Source organism: Cariama cristata, unplaced genomic scaffold (genome assembly GCF_000690535.1).
Source record: "Cariama cristata isolate BGI_N322 unplaced genomic scaffold, ASM69053v1 scaffold43559, whole genome shotgun sequence".
In the NCBI taxonomy this organism is placed as follows: Eukaryota; Metazoa; Chordata; class Aves; order Cariamiformes; family Cariamidae; genus Cariama; species Cariama cristata.
Window position 1 is genome coordinate 1 of NW_009635007.1, and position 11528 is coordinate 11528.

An 11528-nucleotide genomic window follows, 5' to 3' on the forward strand; every position below is an offset into this window, starting at 1 on the left:
ATATTTTCTTTGTTCTGAAATATTTTTTTTATCTGGTAGGAAAATGTCTTTTTATTAAGCAGCCATGCCTTTTTTTCTTTGATTGCCTGTCTCTGCAACTCAGCATTTGACACAAATCTTTTCTTCGAAAGGGAAAAAGCATAAGCAGCCAAGGAAGAAGGTATTTTTATTGCATTGGATTATGCAAGATTTTGGCCAGCCTCCTTAGCTTCATCTGTTTAAGGGTTCATTTTCGCTTGTTTGGCACAAGTCCCAGCAGAGACCTTCAGAATTGTGGTTAGCAACATGAATGAACACAAACTTTGGGAGCTCTTCAATAAGTAGAGCTGGCCAACTGCCAAAAATACAGTTCCTTATATGGGGTCAGGGCAAAGCTGTGATTCGGCGAGCCCCCTATTGTATAGAAAACATACTTGTAATGGCTGTTTGCGTTCTTTAAAATAAAAACAAAACAAAACAAAAAAACACCAGGCTTCCAAGTCTCTCAAAATAGGAAGTAACAAAATAGTGTGCAGGTTTTACTAATGATGGAGTTGAGCAAAGGAAATATGGCTCTGTGTAGTTAAACTATAGAGCTGAAAGTTGGACCTTTTGACCTCCACAGCCGGCTTGTGATGTAAGGAACCCAAGCATTTGTGAGACATCTGTTGTCTACCTGCCCTTATTTTGTAAATGGTTTAATAAGATTAAATAATTAGTAGGATAACCACATGGTCGCCATACTACTGAGTCCTAGCATTGAGTGCATACTTCAGGATTGCAAAGAAGTCTACCCATCCTGCTACACTGTGGTTGTTTTAAAATGCAATTTAGGTATTTTTAATATTTGCTACAGTAATTTTCTTATTAGAGTTTTTTTTTTCTTAACTGATCTTGTGAGCAACAAGTAAAACACACTTTAGAACCTGATACTTTTCAAAGCACTGCAGTTCTCTTTCTGTACTCACAAATGGAAAATAATATTTTTTCTTTTAAATACATTCAGTTTTTAAAAAACAACTTAAAAAAATTTGTGCATTAGGAAGGCTTCTTTAAAATATATTTATCGTTTCTCCCCCTTTTTTAAAAAAAAAAATTCACGTTTTAATTGGTTTCTTGCAGGCAAACACCCTACCTGGATCTTCTCTCAGTCTGCCTCCATCTCACATGTACGGCAACAGGCTGAATCCAAATTCAGCAATGGCAGCACTTATAGCTCAGTCTGAAAACAGCCAAGCAGGTAAGCTTGCTGCTGCTGGTGACAAACGTGTGACATTACAGACTTAAGTATTTTTAAAAAGATTGTTAAATTTAATGTTATTGTTGAACTCTGCTCAGCACTTGGTTACTAAATGCCTGTATAAAGTTGTTATGTGTTGGAAGTAAATTCTCAACTGTCCTGCAGAACGGCACGGGTTTTCTCCTCCCTCCCCCCTCCCTCCCCCTTTTTTTTTTTTTTTTTTTTTTTTTTTTTTTTTCTAATCTATAATTTTAGCAAAAAAAAAGGAATGCAACAATGTCTCCTGTGACTTCTGTGATTGATGTGTTCAGTTTGGAGCTCTTTGCAACGAGAGTAACACAGCTCTGGGTTTTGTCGTGAATAGTTTAAACCTTTATTTGCATAATTCATGAAATTGCATTACATACAACTTCGTGTGAAAGCGATCCCGTTAGAGAACTTCTGCAGCATTTAATAATCTTGTGAATATTTACCGATTGGCATTTCGTACCATTGGCTTTCCTCTACAGTTTTAATGAGCTATACTGGCTTTGCTTTGTTTCATTCCCTCCGTAAGGATTTGTTGACATGTCGTAGTAGTCATGCCTGTTTGGGGGAAGGGAATGAGTTTCGCAGTTTACCAAGAATGGATCAGTCATGTCTTTGCCCTCCAAGAGGTCGGAGGTCGCTTGACTCAGAATAGGGGGAGGGCAACCTTGAAGGGGGCAGATAGGGTGATTTTATTGAGAGGCCATAGGGAAAATAACCCTTTTGAGTCCTTCCAAGCAAAACGTTTTCGTATATTTAATGAGGCCTTTTTTGTTTGTTTTACTACCTTTTTAGCAAGGGACTTTCCTATGCTTCTGCTTATAAATAGGAATTAGTGAATTACACACTTTCATAAAGTTTTCCGTAAATTTGTAGAATAACGTGTGCTTGTTAGATGGTGGCGGTAAGTTTAATATGTTATATATTTTATGAGTTGTTTTGGGATGCAAAGTGTTAAAAAAATACAGAGCATCAGGATTTGCTGTGATAAGCATACAGATTAGCTGTCCACAGCTGTGATTCATTACTTTCACCGTACAAATTAAAAGTGGCTGAGGGGAGGGTACTGCAAATGCAAACCACGCTTCTGTGCTGTAAAACTGAAAGGAATGAAAGAAGTGAACATAATCCATGGCCTGGTACAGCCTCAGAAATGTGTAAGGACAACACCTTACATGCTACAGTTCAGCAATCTTAAACTAGTTACGTATTCACTCTTCAACAGTAACTACAGATAGAATTTGAGATTTAAGGTATTTTTAAAATATCTACATCAGCTTTAAAACTCTTACCTAAGAAGAGTCGATTTATCAGCTGTGAAATATTTACACTGCAGATCAAGATCTTGGAGATAATAGCCGAATCCTTGTTGGCAGAGGAGGTTCACCCAGAGGAAGTCTGTCACCACGGTAAGCATTATTTACATTGGAGAGTGCAGGCAGAGGAAATGTTTTAAGATTTAGAAACTTCACTGTCTTTTTACTAGTAATATATAAGTGTTTTAAAAGCCTATATATACATGTATATATGCACACACATGTACATTTATTTTTCTACAGATATATCCATCTGAAAAAAAAAAACTTGTAGGTCCAGATAGGTAAAAATGTGCTGAAATTTACTTTTATATCAACTGAAATTAGGTTTACAAATGAAGGACATTACTTAAGAAATGGACACTTGCTTTAGAGGGATTTATCTATCATTTAATCCACATCTACTACTTATCTCCTCCGATTTTTTACCATAATCATGTTTTTAGTCATATTTGCAAAAATTCCAAAATGCCATAGACTTAGACTACAACAATCACAGGAATAAGATGGTCTGAGAAGTTAAATATCAGTAAAAATTTCAAACAAATACTTTCTTCCCTTTCCCTCACCACTTCAAAATGTGCAGCAATTCTCTGTGGAGGGAAAGAAAGTACCTTTTTTTTTTTTTTGTTGTGCTGCAATTCACCTCTACTGCAGAAATGTGACATAAGAATTCTGCTGGAATTGTATCACATTATTTTGTTTTAAAATACTTGCTGTTAAAATTTCAATATTGTGTTTTAAATACTTCAGTAATATTTTCTGTATATTTTAAGTGAATCTTTGTTTGTAAAGGACTTTATTTTCTATACTGGATCCCATATGAATTAGATTTTATAGTGTTATTATTGTATTTTTTTACTTGGAGACTAACCACAGATATTTTACCTTGAAAGGGATTTTAGGATAGTAAAAAAATGTTTGTTACACAGATACAGCATTGTAACAATGAATTTGATTGTTACAGCATGTGTTTATTACAGTAATTTATAATAAATATCTCCCAATTAGATAATTTAATGTACATGCCTGGTGTTGTTGATCTTCTATTATGTTCCTTAATTAATCAAAAGGGTTCTTGTCGAATGGGGTGAGAATATCCATTATAATACTTAGATGTTATTACCTAGTCATGAACTGGCTTTTAAGCTTTCCAATATGTGTTGCTTCTAAAACAATAAATAGAGAATTTACAGATTAGTTTAGACTGTGTTCTCAGTAAAAATACATATATTTACATTAGCATATAAATCTTTATATAAATAAGGAACATGTCTGTATATATAGACAAGTAAGTTAAGAGAATTTTGCAAAGGGAAATGCTCAACAATTAGGAAATTCCAGAACTTTTGATTATTTATTAAGTAGTCCTCTTATGCATGCATCTTGTGGTAATTACAAGTTTTAATGCCGCCTTAGTTCATATACAAAGGCCTGGTCTTTGTATGATTTGCAGTAGGCCATAGTTGTGTTCAGGCTGTCTTTAGGTAGAATATTTGGGAAGCTAAATTCCTAAATATGATACTTCTATGGAGTTTATTTTCAGGGTATAGACAGTCCAGTACTTATAACATGGTCAAATTTCAGGTGGTTTTGATGGGGGTGGCAAAGGAGAACTGTATGATACAAAGGCCACCTCAGTCCACAACTGCAGAGCAGATAGCTTTTGCTTGGGAGTAAGTTGTTCAAAAACAAGCCAAAAAATGGCAGGGGAGAGAGGGGGAGAAATCACTGCTATAGTTCCACAATTGAAAGATGAACAAACTTAGTCTGAAATATCTAGCATGGAAAAAATTTAGAAAACTTACCCGTTCAATTAAGTTCAGAAGTCAACAAATTTCACCCCTGGTTTGTGTGCTAAGACAGACACACATATGTTGAAGTTTCTAAAATGTGTAGGTAACTCTCCACCTTCCCCATTTAAATAAATAAGTAACTCTGATTGCTTAAAATATGCTTTGTAGTGAATAAAAAGCTAACTTAAAGAATCTGCTATCTGAAAACTTTGCAACTGTGAATGTTACCTGCTTTATTTATTAAAATTATTTTTCTGCAAGTTTGACTCTATTCCCTTTGAAGTTTATGAGATACATAAATAACACACTTCTCCAAAAGAACCATGTAATTTTCAAATAGTTGTTTAAAATAAAAACACTTGCAGAAACAATTGTTTGCTGTTGATGACGTAGCCAATTGCAGCTTTTTGAGAAGACATATGTGACTCATGAGCTGTATGGTCATTTCAAATTCATATTGTTATATCTTTGTACCCCTATATAACCAGAGTGTTTGATGTTTAAACTGTCATATTTAAAATTTTAATATATATGAGAAATATAAATATACTTGGTATATGTGAGCTGTTTCCGTTTTGCAGAGGAATTGCTGCTTTTCCCAAGGTAGCACTTAAACTTTTTTTCCCTCATACTTAACCTTAGATTAAAAAATGTGTTATGTAATACCTTCATTGAAATATGCATGTATGGCTATATCTAAATGCAGTATTGCTTACAATTAGTACTATTAAGACTATGAATAACTGTACCCCAAACTTAAACAAAAAACAGTTGTGAAAGTAAGCAAGGTGTGAAACATGGGATTCCCATCTCAGTGATGACGTTTGGCCTGCAAATACAGCACATTATAATCCTATTGGACACTATGATCGAATACTGTTTGGAATAAGGATTCGACCCTAGTATGCAGGAACTGTGTCATGTCTAACGGATGAGGTAGAGGTTCAGCTGGAAGAGGATGGATTGACTAATGTTGCAATACGCGGAAATCTAGATTTTTGTTAAATTTATTTTTTTTAACTCCTCCTATACAGGCTTCCAGTGAAGGATTGCGGAGGTTATACAGTCATGTGTTACTTTGTTTCTACCTTTGTGAAATTGATAGGAAACAGTCCTAAGCCCAACAAGAATTTTGTTGGTGACTTATAATTCAGATGGCGTGATCTCTTAAAGTGGTGTTATGCATCCTTCAAAAGCATGCGTACAGAGAAAGAAATTGCTGGGGGATGTTGTGTGGTGGTTTTCTGTATTTGTTTTCTGGTTTTTTTTTGTTTGGTTGGGTTTTTGTTTTTGTTTTTTTTTTAACGGTGGTGTTTGTGTGGAGTGTAGTACATCTGTTCAGAATGTTTCCGCATAAACCTTCCTTCTTATCACTTCAGCACATCATGTAAACAACTAGTTTTAAGGCTGGTTTTGTCATGTCTGTGCTGAACTGTTAAATGCTGTTGAGTTGTCATCTCTTGTCAAAAATCACTACCTTGGTTACCCATTCATCAGGGCTTTTTGTTTTAACAAGCGTTTTTCTTCTTTCATCCTGTATGCAAAAGAGGAATTGTTTATAAATACTTACAGAGCTCTTAAGTCACCTACTTAAAACCTTTTCTCATAAAAATCGCTTTGCTCTGGTGCCTACAAAATGCTTGACAGTCATTAGGTAGCTAATGTGCCATGACCACTGCTTATTACGCTAATCATAATTAACACACTGATTTCCTGAGCTCTATATGTTGTCCAGTACTGGGACTATGGTGGTCTTGTTGATAAGTTTGCACTACATGTAGAACAGTATGGCTGTGATCCTGTGATGGCACCAATGGTTATTTCTTATAAATTAGTTATTACTGTAAGTATCTGAATCTGAGCTCAGTGGAGTTGATTTTAAAAAACAACAACAAAACAAAACAAAAACCCCACCAACCAGCTTTTAGTGGGCTTTGGTGTTGGTCTTGTATGAGGAATGGGACCATGCATACGTGAGGACAGAATCCTGAGTAAGAAATACACTGAACATCTGGTTTTGCTCACAGGCTAAATTTTGCCCCATCCAATGCAAAAGAAGCCTTCTTACAGGACCTGAAGGTTACCCAGCTTTCTCAGTGGCTGTGTGGGAATATTTAATTTTCTCCTGAATGAGAAAAGACATGTGGCAAAGGGATTATTCTTTGAACTATGTGTGATCATGTGCAAAAAAAGGAAGTATATTAAGTGTGCACAGGACAGGCAGAGGATAACTTTAACTTTCATTGCATCCCTTGTGAAGTAGTATTTTCACATGGTCCCTCAAAAATCTGGTTTTACATGATTCTTTTTAGAACAGGTTACACAGTGGAATTATATATGGCCTTTCTACATGAAAGTACCATTACTGTGCTGATTTTAATAAATTGTTTTTATTTTCCCAGTTTTCTCTGGGAAAAATTCGAAGATTTTTTCTTTTCTTTTTTTTTTTTTTTTTAAAGACCAGTGCTCTATGTGTTCACATACAGTGGTTTCCTGATGTAGAAGTATATGTTGTATAATTTAATACAATGTTGTTTGTCAGTTAGGTATTATGTAGTCTGTATGCAAGAAGAGGTTATGTGCTTTCTCAGTATAAATTCTCACACTGTGAAATATTACATCTTTCTTTTATTAAAGCCTTGACAGTGAGAACTATGAGTTCTTAGGGATTTTGATGAATTAACTAGGTCTTGGAAGTGTAAGATATGTGGGTGCTAAGGGCTGATATAAGGTAAGAAACTTCAATAGCCTTTTCCTAATATATTTCCTTCCATCCTTTTCTTGAAACAATAAACTGCAATATTTTCAACAGATCCCCTGTAAGCAACTTGCAGATTCGCTATGATCAATCAGGGAACGGTTGTGGGGAAAATTTGCCACCAGTAGCAGCCAGCATAGAACAGCTTCTGGAGAGGCAATGGAGTGAAGGACAACAGTTTTTATTAGAGCAAGGCACACCTAGTGACAGTAAGTACTCACATTCTGTTTATTACTGCTTTTGTTAACTGTGTTACTCAGAACTGCTATTCAGTGCTTGTCCAAGAATTTTTTAAAAACTTATTTTCTGCTGTGAATAGAAATACAACTGTAGTGTGTAATTGTAACACAGTTCTTCATGCAGCATAAGGCTTCAGTAGATTACAAAATAGTTCTCTATAATTATCTACATTTTTATGGATGGGGAAATTGTGTCATGCGAGAGGAAGTGACTTGCAGATCCAGCTGGGCGGTTGCAGAGTTTGGAAATGAATTCTGAACTCCTGGATCCACTACTGTAAATAGCATAGCACAGTTCCCCAGTTTGCTTTATATTGTGTGACATAAATGGGCATAATAATATTTTATTGCTATATTTTTCATTTTTTAAATCTAAACTGCCTACTTCTGTTGCTATTGTAAAAAAAATATTTACAAATGTTAGGCAGGTGTCCTACTGGGCTTTCGTATCTTTATTATGTTCTGCCTTTCTCGTGAAATTCTCAAAGCAAGCAAATCATTGTTTTCTCAAGTTGTGTTTAATAGAGTGGAATAGTCCAAGAATGAATACGTTAAAAGCTTAAGTGATGAGTAGATCACTTGGAGCTCCATATTCAACAATATATCAGTATCAAAGACAACGATTGAATACATTAAAAAATTTTTTTTAATAGCAGGTTAAGGTTTGTGTTATATTTTATTAAACATAGTCTTCTTGTTGGTAGTGTAAAGCAGTATCTAGTTGGTATTTTTATGAATGGTATCCTGACAAAAATGCTAATTGTGAGGAAATTCATGCAGGGATAATCCTTTAAACATGATAGCTGGAGGACAGGTTTAGCTAAGTCTTATTGCATCTCATTTGGGCTCACTGAGGGTTCCTTTGTATGTTCTTGAAGAGGAGGGATAAAAGCTAAATCCTTGGGAAATGACCAGATGTGCCTATACCAGTAGACTTATGTCTGTAGTAGGCCCATAGGTCACGTTAAACAAATACAATTTAGAATTAAAAAAAAAAAAAAAAGCCTATCCCTGTGGCTTTACAGTCACACTCCAGTACTAGTTGGCAAATCCAAGTTCTGAAACCAAATTGGAGTTTGAGAGAACCCTGCTTGGTGAAAATCAGGTTAGTACAGAAGATGATGCCCTTTTTCTGCAAAAAAAAGGGGTGGTAACTGCAGTGCTCACACAGTGCTCCCTGCTGGGTGATTTGTAGATCGCCGCTCAAAGCAGATGAGAGCTCCTGCTGCCAACAAGGTGTGTCGTGATAACTTCACGTTGGATGACGTTTTTTTCATTGTTACTGTAAGTTTGTGATTCACTGTACAAGGCATTAAAGCAGAAAAACTCCATTTTCACAAACTTGCTTGTTTTTACAAAAATGTTGTTGGTTGGCTGTATTGTTAGTTTAATGTATATTTGTCAAACTTTTTCTGGTTTGATAACGTATAAAATTTCTAGTACTGTAGCTGAAATAGATTTTTCCCAACTATGCAATTAACTGGTGCTACTAAAGTAATACTATTTTTATATTCTGGTTTGGGGATAAGTTATCATGTACTGCCGTTTGCTTAAAATGAGTGTCAACCTTAATGATGCAACTTTATCTGTATTTAAGACAGGGTGTAGCTATATTGCAAAATTACTATCACATGCTATGTACTTTTTTCTGCGCTTTGAATTACACAAAATTGATCCTAAACTTGTCCATTTAAAGTCAAATTTCCATAATGTATCTCTCAGTAATAATTGTATTTGTATTTTCATATATGACTTAATGGTAGTTTTAAATTGTAATACAGAAATTTAAAAAATGAAGATGTTATTCATTCTTTGAATGTGGTTGTGAAAGATAACATACGCATTTTTACCTTAGTTTTAGGAATGCTGAAATCATTACACCAACTTCAGGTTGAAAATAGGCGGTTAGAAGAACAGATAAAGAATCTGACTGCCAAGAAGGAGCGGCTTCAGCTACTCAATGCACAGCTTTCGGTGCCCTTTCCAACAATAACTTCAAATCCTAGCCCTTCTCATCAAGTACATGCCTTTCCAGTACAAACAGGTAAGTAGGAGGAGACTATTGAAGTGTCAAAGTAATTTGAACATGTATTTATATGAAATATTTATTTCATCCATGTATGCCATTGATGGGAGAGGCATATACAGGTAGGATGAATATACACTAAGTATTTGTTGATGTGTTTAAATGTTTCATAGTCAACTGGAGGATTTATATGAACCATTACAATTTGGTTCAGTGCAGTTTCTTTTTTACTTCACTCTGGGGCACATCTGTTTGAATCTATCGATTCACCAATTATTTAGTGAATATTCTACTATTCTGCAATGATTTTAAGGTTACATTTTCTGTGTTTACCTTTGACATTATTTTGAAATAATTCTGAATCTTTTTACTTGTTACAGAAATTTAACCACTCTGTGTTTTTTGAAATAATTACTTTAGCACCTAGCACTGATTCCTTGAACAGCAGTAAAAGCCCTCACCTGGGAAACAGTTTTTTACCAGACAATTCTCTTCCTGTATTAAATCAGGTAATTTTTATTTGTTTCTTCTAAACTTAAACTTGTTACAAGTTAACTCATCGTAGTCCTTGCACTGTGCTGCTAGGTGAAATTTTGTGCAGCTGAGGGGGCTTTGTTGTTTGTTTTTACACCAGGAGATGACCTCCAGCGGACAAAGCACCAGCAGTTCATCAGCTCTTTCCACTCCACCACCTGCTGGGCAGAGTCCAGCTCAGCAAGGCTCAGGAGTCACAGGAGTTCAACAGGTCAATGGTGTGACAGTGGGGGCACTAGCTAGTGGTATGCAGACTGTAACCTCCACCATTCCTGCAGTGCCTGGTGTGGGTGGAATAATTGGAGCACTGCCAGCCAGCCAGCTGGCAATCAATGGAATTGTAGGGGCTTTAAATGGGGTAATTCAGACCCCAGCAACAATATCACAGAACCCTTCTCCTCTCACTCATGCAACCGTGCCACCCAGTGCAACTCATCCTCTGCCAACCACGTTAAATAACAGGTAAGAGCTGGCTGATTTGATGTTTTTGCTGATAGTGCCTGCTGTTCTTCAGTTCAGCTATATTTTTAACTGTCTTATTCAAAAGGTACTGATTCTTCCTTAGCCTGTAATTGTCAAACTAGGTTCTGCTTCTGATCTGTGAATGAAAGTAAGAAGGCATTTAATGGAAGCACGAATAGTCAAGTTAAGACGTTTTTTGTTTAGCTTTTGGGAATCCTAGCGTCCACTTATTCCTGTTTTTTAATCAAGTCACATTGCCAAACAAATGTAATTATGTAAATGTGCTTCAGCTCTTTATTTAGTTCAGAAAACAATGTTCTTTGTCCTGCCAATTGTTCTTCCAGGATTAAAGGAGCACTGGAAAGGCTACCATTTGTTGCAGTAAGAAGAGGGGGAGGGGGAGAAGGAGAACAGTATATGGTCATGTAATTAAAGATGTAATAGGCATAACTAACCAGAGCAGTAATACAGTTGCATGATGTTTTCAGTTCTCTGCATCTGACTCCAAAGACAAGAAAATTAGTTTTTCAAGTAGTGTTCCTAAGGATGTTTAAATGCATAAAAAGATCCATGCTTGAGTTTTCATAACAGCCCTTCCTCAAAACCCGGTATCCTCAGTAGCATAAACTGTTGCTGCTTGAGCTGCAAGGCAAATGGGTAACAAAAGGAGACAGCTGCCTTCCAGGAAGGGGAATGGCCTGCTTGGTCTGGAAGTATTTTGGGATAGAGCAGAGCCTGGGCTAACTCATTCTCCCCACTCCCCTTCCCCCCACCCCTTGTATTGTCCTTCACTTAGGAAGGAAAACTATGTATGGTTCTGTGTAGAAAGAAATGCCTGCAAATAGGGAGTGGATTACTTCTCTTTAAATAGAGTTTACTTTTTGAGATGATAGTGTATTACCCACAAAAAAAGGTGTATGTGATTGGAAAGATGTAAGGGATCCCTAGTTTTATAGCTGCTTCTTCCAGTTTCTTTCCTTGCTGTTCATTTGGCAGCTCCTGAATATTCGTGTACTGTATCGTTGTGTGGTATTGCTTCAATAGGCTCATAAAACCTGATACTTTCAAGTGTATCCTGTTGTTTTGACGTGCTATTATATTTTTGCTGAGGAAGTTATATTTTTTCATAGTTTATATCATGTATGAACATA

At 35.9% G+C, this 11528-nt stretch overlaps 1 protein-coding gene across 1 annotated transcript; it reads left to right on the forward strand.

Annotated features, from left to right (window-relative positions):
• Window positions 1-1101: 1101 nt before the first annotated feature.
• Window positions 1102-10377, forward strand: LOC104167162 (protein AF-10-like; the record flags this gene model as incomplete). Its single annotated transcript, XM_009707337.1, has 6 exons — window positions 1102-1219; window positions 2583-2655; window positions 7171-7325; window positions 9211-9399; window positions 9802-9890; window positions 10016-10377. Coding segments are annotated over 6 exons (986 nt in total), but the record flags the coding sequence as incomplete, so codon positions are not given.
• Window positions 10378-11528: the final 1151 nt, after the last annotated feature.